The 21964-nt window shown below is 34.6% G+C and overlaps 1 protein-coding gene across 1 annotated transcript in view; it reads left to right on the top strand.

Moving 5' to 3' along the window:
• The window catches only part of Hydr1 (abhydrolase domain containing Hydr1), a 175102-nt gene extending 157765 nt beyond the window's left edge, over positions 1-17337 (top strand). The window contains exons 7-8 of the mRNA XM_090385826.1: positions 10424-10589; positions 17147-17337. Coding sequence (XP_090241952.1) covers positions 10424-10589; positions 17147-17337 — 357 coding nt within the window. The remainder of the gene's footprint in view (positions 1-10423; positions 10590-17146) is intronic.
• The last annotated feature ends 4627 nt before the right edge of the window (positions 17338-21964 follow it).

A 21964-nucleotide genomic window follows, 5' to 3' on the forward strand; every position in this document is an offset into this window, starting at 1 on the left:
TACACAACACAACCCAAGCATGCGAAAAAATTGATAAAGTTTGCTAAGAATTTAATGGATAATCAACAGTACTTCAAGCTTTAAGCTGTAAAATTAGTTAATCAGTGCAATGAGGCAATAATTGAATGGGAAGGATTTGTCACCCTTTTGAGGAACTGGCTGGATATGAGAAAATTTCCAAGCAGAAGGAAAAATGTGTAAAAAGGAAACACTGAATAGGAGCAAGCTCAAGAGCACACATTTTGAGAACAAATGGAGAGATGCCATTAGAACCTGAAGTTTACTTAGCATCAAGATTGTTCAGAATTCTTCTAACATCCGTCTGTTGGAAAACCACATGAGGCATCAAGTGGAGCATACTGGATATGACAGGAATTGATTTACCAAGTTTGTTGATACAATAGGTAGGAAAAAAATAGGATACTACAGTGTGAGTCACGAAAAAGTAGCACCCTCAATTAAACTACAATACGATGCATGCACAAGTGGGTAAATGTATAGCACATTACCTTCCGTTAAAGATGTTGGAAATGACCTTGGGCTGCAAGACAGTGTTGAGCCCACAATAGCAGTACGAATGTTTTCCTGTAATTCCTGAAGAGTGTGCGGGTTCGTCTCATCAACTTTCCCCTTAAGGTAGCCCCAAAGGTAAAAATCACATATGGACAGGTCTGGGAAATGTGGGAGCCATAAATCTTTGCTGACAGTCCTTCCATCTGGAAAGGCTTCATGAATTCGGACCAGTGCTCTGTGGGACGTATGGCAAGTGGCCCCATCTTGTTGAAATGTGTACCACTTCCACTCTTCAGGGGTTAATTGTGTGTAAAAGCTTTCAAATATTGCAAGGTACATGTCTGTGTTAACAGTTGTCTCAAAGAAGATGAGCCCTACGATCTGCCGTGCTGATATGGCACGCCATACTCCGATTTTTTCGTCATGAAGCAGTTCTTCATGGAGTTGGTGTGGATTTTCAGTTGCCTGGTACCTTGTGTTTTGAGAATTGATGTGTCTGGATAAATGAAACCAGCTTCATCTGACATAAAATATTGAGTTAGATCGAGCAGCCTGTCAATGACACTGTTGAGGAGCCACCTGCAATAATTTACACATTTCACTTTATCTGTCTCTTTTAATTCTTGCACACACGTTATATGAAACAGTTTAAAATTTAGAGAGTGCAGTACACATGTTGTCTGACTTGCCTGGCTAATTTTCGGGTACTCTTCCTGTGGCTTAATTTCATCCTCTCACGAATATCGTGCACTACAGTTGGCATATGAATAGGTGGGGCTCTGTTCTTTTTTGCATTGAGGACACTTCCTGTTTCGCACCCCTTCTTCATCAGTTGCTGTACAAAGCATTTTGCTGGTATCCCGGCAGTGGAGAACTGTTCTGCAAACATTCTTGTTTCCTTAAATTAACCGGTACACACATATGCCTCAACAGTTGTAACTCTTTCTGGAACTGAATAAGGCATGATGCAGAAAACCCTTACACACACAATCGTACATGAGACAAACTGGATTACGTCCAGCAAAACACTGTCTTCCAACGAGATTGACCTCGAGGGGTGACGCATGCTACTACGAGGTGAAGATTTGTTTGTATAGGCGGCTAGTTGCGTTTGATTGGCTGCTGGTTCTTCCAAGTGTGGAGCAGCAGGCTACTTTTTTGTGACTCACCCTGTATTTAAATTGGCTTTGTCTTTAGCTCAGGATGTAGTAGAACCATCTGGTAGTAACAGAGGTGGAAACATTGGTGGACAGAATCCAATAGCTTTGGCAGGTGGACAAGAATGCTCAATTACCATTTGGACAAGAAGCAAGTTTTTTACCCTTAGCCTATTCAGAATCAAGTTCAGATTGATTAATAACTCTTTTACAATTGTTGTGAACTTTAATGTAACCAGAAAATGAAGCTGGAGATTTTAACACAAGCCAAATGTGATGTGATACGTCTGTCCTTAGCTTGAAAAATAAATATTACAGAAAGAGCCAGAACTGACCGATGGGACCATGGGAAAATAATTGAGAATTACTTAAGCATTGTTCAGAAAATGATACCAATAACCAAATATCAATTTTGCAGGGCGATGGGGGCACGAATAGTGTGCACTTCTTTTTTGTGTGGAATGTAAAGTGGAAGCAAAGTTTCCTGTTTGTTTGACACCAGTAAAATCTCATTAATGCAAACTCTGGTTATACAAAGTACCCATTTATATGAACTATTCCCCTGCGAAAGGATAGGCTTTTCTATGTAAATATATTTCTTTATTACTAAATTTGGTTAATATATATTACAAAGTTTGTTTTCACCCCATGAGAAATAATATTGTTATTTTGTATGTTTAATACAAATCATTGCCTCTGGCCATCTAGTTCCCTGCTTCTTGAAGGATGGCACTGACTTGTTAGAAATTATTTTTGAGTAAACAAAACCAGTTTATAGTAGCTACAATATGAGTGCACTCTGAAAAACATCATTGTTAAAGATGAGATGTTAAATTAACAAAAGAATAAAAAACAGTTTTTATAAGTTGTTTACATAAACTCCCTCACTCTCCACAGAATTAAGGTCAGTTGCAGTTGTTACGCCAGTTCAAAGGGTCTTTTGCTACAGCATACAGCAATCTATTTTTTGTCTATATGAGCCGATGTTTTTTTTGGAGCTTGTGTCTAAATTAAATCTCATCTAGTAGTGTTATGTTTACAAAACGTAAACTGACAGAATTAAGTCTGGAAATTAAACTGAAAATTATACAAGAGGCTGATAGTATGATTGAACTTAGCAAAACGGACATTACAAAGGAACACAATATCCTTTTACCTACTTTATCTACAATACTGAAAAACTGAAAAAAACTTGGAAGTGTGTGACACTGGAGCAGGGTAAAAAACAGGAAATGAATTACGGGTGAAAAACACGAGGAGCTTCAAACAGAATGTTTTGAGTGGTACCAACAAATTCGTGCATCTAATTTGCCAAATCAGGTCCGATTTTGCAAGAAAAGTGACTTCAAATGCAGCAGTGGCTGACTCAAAAGATTTAAAGAGGAATAACTTGTTTCTCAAAATGTTTGCAGCAAGTTTGGATTAGTCGACAAAAAAAAAAGGCTACAGACTGGTTGTGTTCTGTATGGTCCATTCTTGAAAATATTAAGCAAAGAATATTTTTAATCTTTATGAGACAGCTTTATTTTATAATTTGTTGCTAAACAAAACATTTACTGTTCGAGGAGAGTCTTGTCATGGTGGAAAATTAAGTAAACAAAGACTCACTGTTCTGTTATGCTGCAATTCAAATCGCAATACAAAACTATGCCCACTTGTGATTGGTAAGTTTTCCAAGCCAAGATGATTTAAAGAAGTTAACCAACTTCCCTGTGATTATGAGGGTATTAGAAGTGCTTGGCTTACGGTCAAAAATTTTCAGTCTTGGTTATCAAAAGTGGACTGAAGAATGGCTTCAGAAAAAAAGGAAGATTTTGATGATTCTAGATCGTTTAACTTAAGTGCCTTGACACTTTAGTTAACAAATATATGGCTGTTGTTTTTAACCTCCTATTACCACCAGTTTTATGCAGCCACTGGATCAAGGCATTATTTATAACCACAAGAGAGCATATAGAGCCTGTCTGATAAGAAGGTACTTGATCTTCAACATAGGAGGGTGGGAACAATTTGTAGCTAAATTGGAATGTCTTGGGTGCTATCCGTTATCTTGTTATTGCTTGGGACAGTATTCTGTAAGTGTAATAATCGACTGCTTCAGAAAGAGTGGCGCCGACCGGGCTAGCCGAGTGGGTAAAGTACCTGCCCGGCAACCCAAAGGTCGCGGGTTCGATTCCCGCCTCGGGCTTGGATCAGAGTACTGCAAAAACCTTGGGAGGTGCAATATGGCCACAGAAGCCGATGCGCCAACAACTACCAAATCAAAAAAAAAAAAAAAAAAAAAGAAAGAGTGGCTTTGGAGGTAATATCATCAGAAAACATGGTCCAGCAGACAAATGTGATAGCAGCATTGAGGAATGGGAGAATTTGAAGGCACATATGGATTTGACGAGTTTGTGAAGGTATATGATGTAGTTTCTACCACAGCTATGCAACACCAGAAGAGATGCTAAGCACCAAGCAAAACGATGATGATTTTGTTACCAGCGATAGCAAAAGTGAAGAAACACATACACACACACTGCCATCTAAAAAAGATGCCCAAAATGCATTGGGCATAATAGAGAATGCATTGACAAGCAGTACCGTTGATAAAGAAACAACTATTGCATTTGAAACAACTATTAATGTCTGTGCTGCAGTTAAAAATGCATGTACGACAAAAACTGTGCAAAGAGCATTGGATTCTTTCTTTAAATTAGATTAATTTATCAAAAAGTTAATGGATTTTATATTAAGATTAATTCTTTTTACTGATACTAAAATATTGTGTACATAAAAATATGGACTGTACAATATTTTCATCTCTGTTAATTGCTTTTCTCTTAGTTTATCTTACAAATAAAATAAAATCTTTAAAGAGTGTGTTATTCCTATTACTATATTGTTAGACAAGGCTTTTGTTTTTATTAATTTTTATCATTTTATTTTATTAATTTAAATTAATTAATTTATTTATTTATTTATTTATTATGATTCTTAGATATGTATAGTATGTGAAAAAAGGGGGGGGGGTAAAATTTTGGCACTTTTGGGGAAACCTTGTTAGTACAAACCTCGTTATTACAAAATGTGAAAATTTAGGTCCCATGAACTTTGTATTAACGAGATTCGACTGTATAACAGAGCTGCTAGTAGATTTTCTTTAAATTTGTTACTATATCAAGTACAAATCAAAGAAAGATGCTATAACAATATAAGCTTTAATTATGAGTAGTGCATACTTTTTTACTTTTGTGCTGAGTGTAGGGGGGGGGAATACAAAGTTTCTACTTGAAACAAATTCAATAGAGTGTACCATGGTTGCCAATAAAATTTTTCTTGAAATGTTGTTACTAAATCATATGTCCAAGATAGTTTCCATAACAATATCTTTTTCAAAAAATAATTTTAGTAGAAAACTAACTCGGTAATCCTGTTATTTATAGCATATATAATTTTAGCTGGGTCAGCTCCATTTGTTGGCATGCACCGAAATACCTTCATTGTGATCAGTGAAAAGTATGAACGCAGCCATGAAGAGCAATCCGGACAAAACAAACACTGGCACTCCAACACTTATTTTTCTAGTGTAGACTTGTTGTTATTCCTGAGGTATTTGTAAAATAATTAGAGAAGTTAACCTCAATATAGTACATAGAACACTTCCGTATGATACTCTCCAGAAATTAAAACAAAAAAATCGAAAAACTTACATTAGAGTAACAAATAGTTTAAAAAATAATTAGAAATCAATTTAACACGATAAAACTCAATTTAACACAATTAAAAATCAATTTAACGCAATTAAAAATAAGAAAATTAATTAAAAGAATTTAACGAAAAAAATTGCAAACCGATTTTTTTTCATTAATTAATTTAATTCTTTTAATTAATTTTCTTATTTTTAATTGCATTAAATTGATTTTTAATTGTGTTAAATTGATTTTTAATTATTTTTAAACTATTTGCTACTCTAATGTAAGTTTTTCGTTTTAATTTCTGGAGAGTATCATACGGAAGTGTTCTACATACTATATTGCGGTTAACTTCTCTTATTATTTTACAAATATTGATATCAACGTAGAACATATTGGGCATCACAGCTCTGGTTCATATTATTTAATTCTTGAGGTATACACTTCTGCATGTGAGTGATGATCTTATGAAGGCCAAGATATTTCCCTCAAGGTAAAAACTACTCGGCAAAAAGATCTAAACCTCCCATACACTTCCTCATTCATTTCACAAATATATGTACATAGTCTCAGTTCCAATCTCAATCATGTCCATTTCCATTACAGTCTGCCAAGTCGTGCTTACTTTTTCTGACAGAAGGTAGAAAATCAATTCCAACAGCACAAGAAGAGTTTTGACATTGATACTATCAAAGGCTGGAGGCAGCCTTTGATAGCTTCAGCACCAAAATTCTAATAAAGCAAACTTATCTGCAAAAAGATCTAAACCTCCCAAACACTTCCTCATTCATTTCACAAATATATGCATGGGGTCTCAGTTCCAATCTCAATGATGTCCATTTCCATTGCAGTCTGCCAAGTTGTGCTTACTTTTTCTGATAGAATTCAAATTATTGATTGATTCAACCACACTCATCTCTGTTGTCATAATTATTCACTGATTGATTCCTTTCACTTTAAAGGTGATACCTGCGCATGTGTCTTCTCTGATATTCCGTCAGAGACTTAATAATTTGCAATCTCATCTTTTTTATTTTCTCTGGCTTAATATCTCTCTACTTCATTATGTCAAATTCGTCTATTGCCTCTATCGTTATCCCAACTCTACTAATCTCTTGAAACTTTTGATTTCCTTTCTTTGAAACTTTACTCTCTTCAGTCCAACTTACCTAACAGTGAGGTAATTTTCCTTGGTGATTTTAACGTTCACAACTCCAGCTCAATTCCATTTTCTAGTCACATGGACCCTGCTGATCAAGATGCTGAGACTTTTGCAATTACTAACAACTCACATATCGTTCATTTACATACCAGGCAATGCTAATGGAACAACCAACACTCTTGATTTTGTTCTCACAAACAACCTTTCCAAGTACACGGTTGAGATGAGTGGTTCTGCAGTCACCTCAGATCACAACTTGGTGATGGTCTCTTGTTTCTCTCATGACTTCTCAGCCTCATTGTATGGCATTACAAGAAAGCAAATGGATCTGTGAGATTTCTATTCTTGTGTTCTTTGGTTTACTGTTTTAAATCATCTGATGTTAATGTTTGCTCAGTGTCATGTCAGTGAAATTATTTTTGTACAGATGAAATCCTTTATTCCACACTCCACCTTAAAATCTCATCCTTTATCTAAACCTTGGTTTTCCAATAAATGCACTAAGGCTGTTCACGATAAGAATGTTTCATATTGTAAATAGCTTGCATTCAAATTGGCAGGTTCATTTTTCTGCCTTCACCAAAATTCACAAGAATTGTAAAGCAGTTATTAATCATTCCAAACTAGACTTTGTATGGGATAATAATAGAAAACTTACTTCTTGTCCAAATGGTAATCGAGCATTCTGGTGTCTTGCCAAAGCTATTGGCTGCAAATTTGACCATCTGTACTAACAGCTCTATTAAAACATGATGGTTATTGCCACCTCATCTAAAGATAAAGTTGATCTGCTAGCATTCTACTTTTCTTCTATGTATTGATGAAAAAGGGGGGATCTTGGTAAACCACCTCCTACCATATGCTCTGTTTAATGCCTCTTGTGGTCTTCCATCAAAAGGATGTCAAAAGAATTTTGAACAATTTTGATGCCAAGAAAACGCCAGTTCCAAATGGTATTTCTTGACACTATGTTCTCAGAACCTATACTTCTGAGTTTACTCCTGTTTTGTGTTGCCTTGCTTGCTTATTCCACTGATGTTTTTCCTTCTGCTTGGAAATTTGCTCATATCCAGTTAGGTTAAAAAAAAAGTGCGACAGATCCCCCCAGCTAATTATCATCCCATTGCACTTATTTCTCTTTCTAAAGTGAAGTGGAGAAATCCATTAACCACCAACTCCTAAACTATCTTGAAACCTTCCCTCTTATCAATGATCACTGTTTGCTCAGTGATATTTACACGGATTACAGTACATTACCAGTGGTTTGACACGGATTCTATCAGTGTCAAACCACTGGTAAACTAGCTTATGTTACCCATCTATGAATGAATTCAATGAAAAAGTTTGATGAAATGCAAATAGTGCTCTTAACACTTCAAAGGCTTTTAATAATGTAAGGCATAATGGTCTTCTAAATAAGCTTCCATCTTATGGATTGTTTTCTGTAATTGGGTATTCAGTTTTTTCTCTGACCACCCACTGCAGGTGATGGTAAACGTGGCTCTGTCTTCCAACTTCTCCACTAATGCTGGTGTTCCCCATGGTCAAGTTCTTTCTCCCATTCATTTCATCCTGTTTATTCTGTAAACAAGATTTCCAATAAACCTTCTGTTTACTGTAAATCCTATCCATAGTTTTGCTGATGATAGCATATTGCCTTCCAGCTTGAGAAACCTTGCCCTGCAGAAAGTTTCAACTTCTCAAATGTCCATTACCAACTCTTTAAATGTTGATCCCCAGGTAATTCTCATTGGGGCAAAGATAACATAGTTAATTTCAGTCCTTCTAAAATTCAGTTCTGTCTTTTTCTCACAGAAAAGATTCTTCTGCTCCTATGGTTATCTTTGATGACACTCAGATTTCTAGACAAGATCACGTTTCTCTATTAGAAATTACCCTAAACTTCTAATCTCTCTTGGCATAAGCACATCACAAATATTGCTTTCTCTGCATCTAAAAAAAAACGGGCTCTTTTTTCATCCTTGGTATTACTTATTTTATAAACAGCTATTCACTCTGTACAAATCTCAAATCTGAACCTACCATGGAATGTTGTTCTCGCATCTGGGGCAGTGCCCCCATAACCTCTCTCAGGTTTCTAGGCTCCGTGCAAAAGAAGGCAGTTAGATTAATTAGTGACCCGTCTCTTACAAAGTCTCTTCACTCTGTCTTATAGATGTTCTAATTCTGCTGCATGCCTTTTCTTTAGATACTTTCATGGGCACTGTTCTCCTGAATTGTCTTCTGTAACTTCTCCTCTCTCTTCCAAACCAGTCTGAACACATGCCACAACCCAGTGCCGTACAAAGGTATTTCCACACCCCGGGCAGAATAATTTTTCAGTGCCCTTTACTAAGGATATATATATTTTTTCCTCACTGTTCTTCTGTTTTTGGGGCCCCAGGCAAAGGCCCTGGTAGGCCGTACCTTAATCCAACACTGCTGCAACCAGTCAACATCCTTTTACTCACCAACTTCAATCTCACAGAAACAACTTTTCTTCTGCCTCCATTTATTCCTTCAACTTCTGTTTTCTGGAACAATCTCCCTTCATACATATTTTCTGGAAATTACAATCTACTGAAAATTGAGTCTAATATCACCAAATATCTTCTTTCATCTCAACCTTCAACCCATGCATGGTACTAAATGCTGTAGGTTGTGATACCTTTTGACTCTTTCGGGATTTTTACTGTAATATGTTTACAGTAAAAATTGTACCTGTGTTACAATTTAGGGGGAGCAAAGTTACTTGAACTACTTTGCAGTAGATATCTTTTTCTTCCATTGTTACTGTTTGTTCATCAATTAACACGGATAGCTTGAATTTTCAGCACAGAAAATAGGAGACATTTTACTTTAATTTCTAAAATCCTCACCCTGGCAATTTTTATGTCAAAACTTTCTAATTGACCTTACATGTATGCGTGGATGCTGTCAGGTTAAAAATAATTATATATTAGCTGTAGACATCAGTTGAGTTCAGTTCTATGGGTGCAGCCAAAAGTCCTAAGACAGGAATTTTCAAATTTTTTAGGCTAGGGGCCAAAACAGATAAACTGCTGAAGGCCACGGGCTGCAAGGTTTGTTGCATAAAATGGGTTGCCGATGCAATACAAGTTCCTTGCCAGTAATTACGATTTTTCAAAATAGAATTTAATTTTTGTTATCTATTTTTTTTTTTTTTTTTATGTTTAATTACAAAAATCCATCAATTATTACATAATATTAACATTTCTGTTATATAGTTATGGTAATATTGCTAAAATTTTGAGGAAGATACATAAAACATAGGAAAGCAATCAGTGTTTGATAATATCTGATTTTTCTATATGGCATTAAAATGGATATTTTCAAAGTTCAAGGTGAATTTTGTGACACACTAGTTTTAAACTTGGGGGGATGCATAACACTTGAAGAGCTGCCTACATGACTGTGGGCTACATGCAGTCCTGCGGGCCAAACACCCCGACCTATGGAGATACCCATGCGAAGTGGGAATATTTCATAAATTAATTCTAGATGCTGCACACTGTTTCATACCTTGAAAAATTTAACACAAACGAAAGAAACTTAAATGGAGAACAAAAGAATTGGAGAAATTGGTATCAAAAAAATATGGCGCTAGGAATGTCTACAGATCATGTTCAATATGATCTGTAGATATACCATATGAATGTATAAAGTATTTTGTAATCAAGTTACTCAGTAAGTGAGATAGGCTAGGCAGATAATGAAAAGGCATTGAAGAGGTCAAAGAAAGATAGTTCTTTGCATATGTTTCCTTTGCATCAAAGGAAATGGAATGTACTGTATTCACACAAAGTCCACATTTGAGAATAGGATAATTTAATAATAGAATGAAATTTAAATTTTATTCCCTCTGTTTTTATCCATCCTGATTTTTTTTGCAGAGTCGCACAATTCGTGAATTTGATGAACTATTCACAACTAAAATTTTTGGATTTGAAGATGTTGATCATTACTATAGCGTTGCTTCATTGAGAGGAAGGCTCAACGAGATGAAAGTTCCAGTGCTCTGTGTGAATGCTGCTGATGATATGTTTGCTCCTTTTCATGGTAGGTTTTCAAAGAAAGCAACATTCAGATTGTTCTTTGATTTGTATAGCATACCCCTATGCTATACAAATGTAACAATTAACCCATTGCTGATTGCATTGAGGAGTGGGGGAATAATTTTAACAATTTAATTTTTTATTATTATTTCTCTCAAAAAAATCATTCTGTTCATGCTGGAGTAACTCAGTCTTTCCAAAGGTAATGTATTGCCATCATTTCTCAATTAAAATTTCAGTCTATTGAATAGGGTAAAAATATGTGGATAAAATTGGCAACATGTTGAAAATTACAGTCTACAGAAGTTCAAGTCTAATGTCAACAAATATCTTCTTTCGTCTTCTCAACTTCCAACCCAAGCACGGTACTAAGTACTATAGGTTCTAACACCTCTCGTGTTTGGGGGTTTCATTAAAAAAAAATATATATATGATTTTGTGCAAACAGCATCTGGTTAATATTCTCTTTCCTTTGTGTTGTCTGTCATTACTATTTAAAGATATCTAGTTTTTTGTTCATATGTAGAGATATTAAATATAAGTAACTACCATAACTGAGAACTGTTATAACTAAGAAGAAAGTGGAAAAGAAATTGCTGAAACTAAAAGTAAATAATGACCTGGAGCTGATGGGATCTGTCTAGTTATATTGAAAGAAGCATCAAATGAGGTAGCCAAACCCTTGACCATAATTATGAGGGTTCTTGCATTTAGGGGAGGTTCCTATAGATTGTAGTTATGCAGTGTCTCCTATTCACTAAGAGAGAGATCAAAGGAGCAATTTTAGATCTTTAAGCTTGACTTCTGTTCTAGGTATAATAATGGAGTCAGTGGTTAATACAATCAGAAGTATTGTAGGATTGACTTAACAGGAATGGAATTATATGGAAATCACAGCATATATTTAAGGGGTGGGATCCTGTCTGACCAATCTGATTAGCTACTGTGACACAGTAACAAAGGAATTGGATCCAATTAATAATTTTGACATCATATCATATATTTAGATTTCAGTAAAGATTTTGACATTGTTCCACGTGAATGACACTGCTATAGAAATTAGAGAAGTGTGGCATTATGGGCAAGTTACTGCTATGGATAAAGGGGTGGTTGAGTGGCAGATGACAGTGGGTGGTTATATCTCTTCTTGGACTAATGTTATTAGTGGAGTCCCTCAGGGTCAGTGCTGGGTTGTTTACTGTTTACAATACTTATTAACAGTATTGATGAAGGCATATAAAGCTTATTGTCTAAGTTTGCAGATGATGTAAAGTTTGGTAGGGTGATTAATGACAGGAACCAAGGCATACTACTGCAGCAAGACCTAGCATAATTGTCTTCAGTCACTCAACCATTCCTTTAGCCATAGTAGTAACCTGTCCCTAATACCATACTGCTCCAATTGTGCAGCAGTCTTTCATGTGAAATGGTGTCAAAAGCTTCACTGTAGTCCATAATGTCAAAATTATTTTTTTTTCATCCAGTTCTATTCTTACTATCTCATAATACAGTTCAAGACCTAGGCCTAAATAGATGTCAGATGAACTGTTGATACATGTGGCAGAAAAGAAAAATGCATGGGATATATATAAAGTAGTCTGCAATCAAGTCACAAAGGAGATTATGCAAGGCAGATAATGCAAAGTATCTGGCAAAGAAAGCCTAGAAAAGTCACAAATGCTCCTTTGCTTATATTAACAGTAGAAGGAAGGGAATGAAAAATATTGGTCCACTTGATGTCAATAGTTTAACTGTTGATGAACCTGCTCAGGTTGCTAACAGGCTGAATAGGTATTTTCATCTACATTAACACATGAGGAATTCTTTAGGGAAGGGGTCCCCAAACAAACAAACAAACAAACTTTAGGGAAGGGAATGCCCAAAGTTAATCAAACTCTAACAGGGAGCTAAATGATTTTGTAATAACTGAAAAGAAAGTGGAAGAGCAATTGTTGAAGTTAAACATAAAAAAGGCACCTGGGTAGATAGGATCTAACCAGTTATATTGAGGAAGGTAGCAAAGGATGTAAAAAAAACCCTTAACCATAATTATGAGAACCTCCTTGGATTCGGGGGAGCTCCCTGTTGACTGGAGATATGTCAGTGTATCCATAATTCACAAGGGGGGGATCAAAGGGTGACATGAGTAATTACAGACCTGTTAGCTTAACTTCTGGTCCAGGGTAAATAATGGATTCACTGGTTAAAGAAGTAATGGAGGACCATCTAGACATTAGTGCAGTTGTACTTCAATCACAGCATGGGTTTGTTAAGGGGTGATCTTGTCTAACCAATTTGATTGGATACTCTGATGCAGTAACAAAGCAACTGGATGCAAATAATAATTTTGATATCATATACAGTCAATTCCAGTTATTTGGGACACACCGGGACTAGTGCATTTTGGCCCAATTAAGCAGCTGCCCCAATTATCAGAAGTTTCACGTAAATAGTTAAAATACAATGGACCCTCGCTTTACAATTGGTTCACTGTACAATCAAATCACGTTACGATGGAGTCCCCATAGTAAAGTACCGTTTACTATACGATGTGTAGTAAGTGCCAGTCATTGTGATCACGTTTGTGAATTGAATTTTAATTCTATTAAACAGTGATTCTAATGAGCGAAAATGGGAGGAATATTATCCACAGACTATAAAAGTAGACATATTAAGCACAAATTCACTCTTTATTACCTTACCAATTAAAAAATTAAATGGTACATGAAAATCGGAAGAATATACGTGATAATCAGAATAATTAATACATACTGTGTCAGTGATGTCATTGAACAGAAATGTCAACTAGAACTAGTTGACATTTCTGTTCACTGACATTTGTGGGTGGGATTAAAATTTAAAACAGTAAAAAGATAAGCAATCAGTAACAAAGAACACGGCACAGACAAATTGCAAGTAACACAATACGTGCAAGTGAGAACGGAGTAACAAGTTACGAAGCTTTAAAAATAAGAATGAAGAGAAGATTCTGAAAATTAATTTTTTTATATGATTCAAGATTTCGTGGAAGAGTAATCACATTTCACCATAACCCACAGAATTCCAGCTGTCGGTATTATCGCAAATTCAATAAGATTGAGTTTCCTATCCGTTTATGATAGATTGCACTAACAGAGAAGCCCAATAAACAGATGACTGCTAATTGTTTTTATTGTTTTATGGTTGTGACCTCCAGAAATCCGACTGAACCACATGGTACGGTCGGAGATAATTGTAGGGTAATCTCCAGTGCTGCAGTCTCCTGCCCCGATTAAACGGCATGTTGTCCCAATTAAGCAAAGTAAATCCTGGCTATTTTCTCGATTGGGTTCTGTTTTTTAAGATTTGCCCCAAATAAACGGCTGCCCCGATTAACCAGTGGCCCAAATAACTGGAATCCACTGTACTTGGATTTCAGATTGTTGCACAGAATAGACTGCCATACAAATTGGAGCAGTGTGGCATTAAGGGCAAATTACTGCTGTGGATAAAGGGATGGTTGAGTGGGAGAAGACAGAGTTATCAGTGGATACTACTCTTCATGGACTAATGTTATCAGTGGAATCCCCAAGTGTTCGGTGCTTGTTGTTTTCTGTATTCATTAATGATATTGATGATGGTATATCAGTCTTAATGTTTAAGTTTGCAAATGATATGAAGGTTGGCAGGCTAGTTAATGACAGTAATGATGGTATACTATTGCAACAAGAAGTAGAAAAATTAGGCAGTTGGGCTGAGAAATAGCAGTTGAGGTTTAACACTGGCAAATGCAAAGTACTGCATATGGTGCTGCAATAATCCAGAATAACATACTACTTAAGTGGTACCACACTCAAAGTGAAATGAAAGAGATCTAGGGTTAATTGAATAGCCCAACATGAAGTTCTCTGTCCAGTGCAACCACGCTGCTAGAACAGCGCGTGAGGGTCTGTCAATGATATTCAGCAACTTTCCCAACCGGGACAAGAAGGTGATTATCACATTGTACGAGGCAGTGTTGGGCCACATCAGGTGCTGCATGCAGGTGTGGAAGCTGCATATTAGGAAAGGTGTGGATCTCTTGGAACAGGTGTTGAGAAGAGCTACAAAATTAGTAATTGTCTTAATTTGTGATTCAAAACCAGTGAAATCATTTACCAAATGGTGAAAAACATGCTGCCAAATAGAATGCATGTTGTTAGCAGCAATTTCTAGCCAAGATGCAAATACATTTTAAATCATATTAAAGGAGTAAAAAAATAAATTGTGAAATGAAAAGTTTGAAAAGCTATCACGTTGTCTCGCTAGTTGTCTAGAATTAAGAATACTGAATTCTGTTGCACGTTGCTATTGTCACACATGCATGTGAGACAATAGAGTTGGCACCGCAGCATATATATACACATAGCTAGGCTACGACAACACAGCATATATGTAGATTATGTGTCTAGGCTATTGAATGAGTTTTAACATGTATAGTAAGTTTAACTTAAACTTAATTGAAAACCATGTTACAGTGAAACTCGTGCTGTTTGAAGCCATGCTAAGTGAGGTATTGCTGTACTTTAATAAGAAACGCTGGCAATAGAATGGTTCTGTCATAACACTTCACTCGAAATATTGAATACAAAATTGCCAGTTAGTCTTTCTCCAATATGGAGTCTTGCACATATCAAATTCCCACATGTCTAAAGCAATGCATCATGGGACTTAGAACTTCTTTTGAACTCTGTCTTCACTCACACCTTAAGCCAACTGATGATGAATTACTCTGAAAGTCTATCGTTTAGACTCTTGGTCTCATACGTTACAACTTTTAAGTGCGTAGCACACGCTTCTTGATTAGACCGGGGTTCGAGCCTGTGCCCACCAAATACGGAGGATGCGGAAAGGTCAGGGAATGACAACCGCATATCTCTGGAGCAATATGGCCTTAGGCTAATGCTCCTAAAAACCAAATAACAAACAACAAACAAACAACTTTTAAGATTTTAGTTTCTTCGTTTACACAGTGATGACTGTGTAAAGTAACCAATACTGCATTAAAACTACTTTTAATCTATAAATTTCTTTTTTATGTACAAATTGTTGGGAAAAAAGAAATAATAACTGCCAGATTTTTATTTATTCAAGTTTAATGAAATTTGAATAGCTTGACAAGTATTTTTAAAATTCCCAAATATAAAATTTCATAAAAACCTTGTCCACTGGGAATCCAGTTGTTACATGTGGATGGATGGATGAATGTGGTAAAGACAATAGATGCTTATACACACATATGCGAATGCACCTAATAAACTAACTTTGTATTATCCACATGATAAAAGAGTGATTCATTTCAAAATTAATCCATGGATAATTTCCCCAAAGTGTTATTTCCAAATTATATCAGAGTTTGCATTTATTTAAGCCATTGGAAAGTAAGAAACAGAATTACAAATGCAAGTTCAAAAGAAAATTTACCATAGAAATATCTGTAACAAAAGCCAGAAGATTTGTGAAGATTGTGCAGTAAGATCATAAACTGTTGCATTCAAATACTGTATTGGTTCAGCAGCTTCATGGAACCTACTTACAACAAATATATTTAACTCGATTTGTGTATTAACAGTAATCTCCTGATTTATGAAGAGCATATATTTCCCAGAATTTCAAAAATTAATAGCAATTTTCAGATCACTCTTAAAGTATTGTTGATGCATTTGATAAGTATCCTATTTAATGCTTACATTTTATTCTATTTTATATAAACAACTTTATGTAAATTATAATAATAGCTAAGTGCAGTACAATGTTATTATGCAGTGACAGACAACATGGTACAACTGTCAGTGAGAAAATTCTGCATGAGTTGCTTTCACAATCATGGACATATAAAAAATTTAATATAGTAAATTCCACTTGTTAGCATGTTCACTGCCCCGCATATCTGCTGAAAATGGCATTCTGAGCATTGCGCACAATGCACAAATGCATTCAAAATACATCCGAGCAGTGTGCTGCAATGCATACAATCAGTCATTCTTAAACCATCAACCAACAAGGGCCATAAATGTAAAGGCACATGAAATTAACAACTATTCAGTATTGGCACACTGATCAAATGCTTGGCATTTGTTTATATACTCGACACAATTTTATTTGCTTTTGCTTGTGTTGTCGTTAGTTTATGTACATGAATAAACTTTTTATAAAATTTTAAGATTTGTGCTGATTGACAACTCAACACAAAAATAAGCATTTGCATTACGGTGCATTGAATGAGTTCTCTCACATTTAGGTGATAGCAAAAGTGTTAATATAATATTGTTTCCAAAAAGAAATCCACACAAGCCACTGAAGAATGGCATTGTGGATTACATGTAGCCTTTAAGCAGTGGTAAAGAGTTTTTCAGCCAACCATATCATTATTATCATAAAATAATAATAAATACTAATCACCTTTGAATAGACTTTTTTGCAATTTCATTTATATTTGAAAGTGACACAGTGCATTTTATTAATGAATTTCCATCAAGTCATTAAATTGACTGTATGAAAATTATGATTTAAATTGAAGTTTTATTTGTAATTTTTGAACAGCCCTACCATATCAGGAAGCAGAGCAGAGTAGTCATGTTGCAATGGTGATAACATCTCGAGGTGGTCACATTGGATTCATGGAAGGCTTTCTTCCAGCCACCCCTTTCTTTTCAGAACGTCTTTATGAACAGTATATTCGGGGCCTTGTGTCAACTGCAGTGCAGGGAAATATTAAAGAATTAATTTGTTAACAAAATGAGCAAATGCTGTAGATTGTCTTGTTTTATTTTTTATTTTTTTTTTTTTTTAGCAAGAACCTTACAGAGCATGTTTCTGTAAATCCATGGCATATCTCGGTGAAGTGCCTGTTATTAATTCGTCCTTCAAAATTGTCCTTGATGACTGAGGTTTACAAGTGCATATTTGTTTCCTCTTGTTTTAAAAATTCCTGGGAAACTTTTGATGACTTAAACTTCTATAAGATTAGTAAAGAAAAAAAGAAATTTTAAATTTATATCTATTGCATGGTTATATTAATCATGCTTTAAATTTCATCGGTGAAGGTGGATGCAAACATTTTTATGTATGATAATGCCGGGATAGTTACCTAGATTAAGTTTTTGAGACTTATATAAAATTACTAGTCTATATTTATAAGATTTTAGCATGTGAACTGTTACAGAAGCTTGTACGTGGTTTGTAATAGTTATATAGCATATTTTCCTAGCTAAAAACAAAAATATGAACACATTAATTGCTCTGTTAACTCAAATCGTGATGGATTTCAAATTTGTTAAAGTGACAGTTAAGCTAATACATTATACTAAAACTTCAGTGTGATATAATGGCATCTGCTGTTCACCAAAGAAAGATATCAATCCAATAGATTATCATTTAGAAACAAGCTGCAAATCTGTCCTTGCCTTACTAAAGGAAGATAAAGGGGGACTATCTTAAAAAAATATACTAGAAAGCCAAAGTACAGTCTCCATTATTATTAATATTGTTCTTTCCTACAAGCCTTGTAATGTTGGGCAATGCAATTCATATGAACAGAACATGGGCTTGCTGTATGTGTGCAGTGCTATTTTTATGTAGAAGTATGTATATTGTTCTTTGATACTTGTTGTATAAAGCTTTTATTTTTGTACAGTATTTGTGTTATACTTGTGTTGTTGATGTAATCTGATATTGCACAGGTTGCCATATTAGAACAATTTTAAATGTTCATTATTCTTCATTCACAGAACTTGATGCTTAATGTTGGATATGACTTTTTGTTGATATTTTATAATGAGACCTATAGGAGAAATGGCACAATATGCATTCAGTTTAAATTGCTAACTAAGATTTAGGATATTAATAAATTCATTTCACCTAGATCATATAAATATTTTTTTCTGGTACATTACTTGTATTACTGAATAAATTATACTGTTGAGTAGTTATATGTTACCAACAACAAAACTTGATGGAGCAATGCTTCCCAACCTTTTGTCACTTGCAGAGCTCTCTTGAAAACTGTTATTAGTATTTCTTCATTTTGCTTCACCCATTAAGAATCACATAGGAAAAGGGCAGTTTTTTTTCTCTCAGTATTATTTGAACTTCAATGAGCATGACCAAAGATTTACTAGTCAGCAGCAGCAGAGTTTAAATAAATTATAGTATACTTGTAAAAACAATCTGAAAAATTACTGTTATCAACAGTAATTTTTCAGATTAACAGAAATTAAAATTAAATATTAATTTAAATATAAAATAAATTTAAAGTTTAATAATTGATTAATTAGTTTCTAGGCCTATGTTTCTGCATTATTTTGGAGTAAATAAACATATTAGCTGAAACTTATTAAATTATTCTGTATTAAAATTTAGTAGTAGGGTTCATGATGTATTTAGTAGTAGGGTACACGATGTATTTGCAAAAATAGGAAATTCATAAAATCTGACTCCTTAGAATTAGTTGGCATAGTTTCAAACCACGTTAGCCTTTTTTCATATTAGCTATCATATACTTTAAATTACTCATCAAAATCCCACTTTTACAGAATGGGTCATGCCCAACTTCATTCTTTAAAATCTGATTTTTCAGAAAAATGCAAATTGTCAATTTAACTGAGATTTTATTGTAACATACTGTACATGAATAATGATAGGAATATTAAAACACTTTTGTTTTTCTTTTTTCCCTTTATTAATGAATTGGCAAATAAATTATGATTCAGAAAGAAAAAATAATTATCGTTGGAGCATATACAATTGCAAAGAATCTCTGAAAATTTCCTATGGACTGTATAGGCCCTTGTTAGAAAACCGACATGTCAAGTGATGATTCATTTCTTGATTCAGTAGTTCATTTTTTCCCCAGACTTTTACCAGTGTGTTTGTGTGTGTGTGTGTGTGTAGTGACACCTTGTTGATCATACTTTTCATTTCAAAAATGTCTCTTGGCAATTGTGGCACAAACACTTGCATTTTTGATAATAACTTGACAAAGACAAGTCATGGTATTAGGTGCAGAGACCTTATGGGGATGCAGCAGTGTCATGTTACCCTTCTTCAGTACCTCATTTTATCCATCACTGAAATCGTGTATTATTGAGATACTCTTGCACATAAACAAGAAAGTGAAGAGGTACGCTGCATTTCTGGAAGATGAAATGAATAGAATCATTGAAGGTGAATAAGCCAGTAATTCAACAGGTAAAATTTCATATAAATGTTTCCATTGGTATGGTATCTTTTCCATAAAAAAGAAAGGACCATAAATTTTATGATTTGAAATTCCACAAAACATTTATTTTTGGGATTCTTGTTCATGGTCAATGACTTAGTGAAGGTTTTTGGCATCTTGCACCCAAATTTTGTGCTGGTTGACTTTCCTGTTCAAAAGTGGCTTTGTCACAAGCCCCGCTACTGCGCCATTTTCTTCCACCTTCTGTTGAAAGTCACAACAAAACTCATATTGCTTGTGTTTATCATTCATTTTTAGCATCAATCTGTAAGCTTTCAAAAGTAAATGCTTTTGGAGAATGTGATACTGTTGTTTGAAGCATATTGAACTCATGGCTATATCTAAGTGGACCATCACAGGTTTCACTGAAAGACTTTTCTTACATGTTGCACTGTTTCATCAATGGTACAGAGGCAACATAGACTTATCTTCTCATCCTTGCTTTCAAATTGCTTGCACACCAAATTTAAATTTACTTAAATTGTGGTGGATGCTTTTTTTAATATGCATGAAAGTCAGTTTCAGTAGTAGGGTATGTGATGTATTTACAAGCATATGAAATTATCAAACTGTTTACTAGTCACAGAATTTCTTTGCAAGGTGGATGACATGAAATGTTTTCCATAGAGAGGCCATTTTAACATATTTCTGACTGGGGTTTCAGCTAAGACATCTTATTATTGTGCTTTCCATTTGCTTGGAAAGATGTAATTCAACAAAGACATACTGATGAATCTAACTTGACAACAACACCACTTCCAAAGCATTTTAGAAAAAGAGAGAGGTCTGAATAAATATGCATTTAGTAACTATTAGAAATAAAACGTTTTGTTTTCTTTATTTTTTTTTAGCAGATTTAAATAAACTTATTAAAATCAAGGATATATCCTCTTGTATTGAAGGACATATTAATGCTCTCTTTATAAGAATACATGCTTTAATTTCCAAGCTCAGATGTACTACTAGTCGTTCACTTCATTCAACAAAACGCATTTCTATTAAAACAACATTCTGGAAAAATGGGATTTTACTGTAATAAACATATAAATTTATGGTTAGGCTAGTGTGTCACATATTTTAAAAAAGCTTAGTCTTTGCACATTTCAAATATTAGTTATGTATAAGATTATAGTGTTTTTGTTAAAAAAAAAAAATTGCCAATGTGCAACTTAGTTTTCTAGAACATATCTTAGAAACCAAAATGCTTCTCTGTTTTTCACCTTTAGCACTTCACAAGGTTTTAACTTTGCTGATATACTCACTACACAGTCTTTCTTTTTATTTGGATTTTCATCTTTCATCACAAAATGAGTAGCACCACTCAATCTTCCTTCTACATGTGAATGAAAGAATGTTCTTATTTTGGACATCTACTAGCTGAACAAGTAACTTTCAAAACCTCCTTGTGAAATTAAATTTCTGTCTTTATTATACCATCAAATTTGTATCCAAAAAACAGTTATGAAGTTGACAGTGTAATTAATGACAGTAATTCAGTCATTGAACTCAATGTTTTGCAGTACAGAAAGTACTGCAAAACATTGAGGTTAGCTGTAAGAAATTAAAGACACATTTTACTCTATTTAGGTGAAAGTGCTTAAATTTTAACCGTTCTCAAAATTCAAGTTGTTTTTGGAATACATGATTTATGCAACTAAAGTCCACAAGGCTTAGAAGTTGATGCCACATCAAAATATTCCAATTCTAAAATGAAGAAAAACAATGGCTGCCTGCTGTTGACTGTTGAATTTAAACAGCAGTAAATGGTTATTTAATTTTTCAGATTTTTTATGAAGTATCACTATACTGCAGTACAGTAAGTGCTACCAAACAAAACTCATAGTTGGCAACATTCTGTGATACCAACTATAGTTTTGTTATGGAGTACCAATACCAAGTGAAGTGGAATTTTGTGCTATCACAGTAGGCAGAACATTTTTCCCCCAACCTTCATTAGTAATGCTATTTTTATCTTTCTTGGTTATTCTTTCGCTTCTTCGGCCATTTCAGCATGTATATCTTGTTCCCTGTTATAGTTCATTCTTCTTTGATGCATCATCTTCAATTTCAGTCATCAATTGTATTGCATCACAACTCCTACATATCTTTACTAGGAAGTTTCAACTGCAAGCTGAATTTTG

The sequence above is a fragment of the Mastigoproctus giganteus genome, chromosome 12, assembly GCF_048544385.1.
Source record: "Mastigoproctus giganteus isolate SK-2022 chromosome 12, ASM4854438v1, whole genome shotgun sequence".
Lineage (NCBI taxonomy): Eukaryota > Metazoa > Arthropoda > Arachnida > Uropygi > Thelyphonidae > Mastigoproctus > Mastigoproctus giganteus.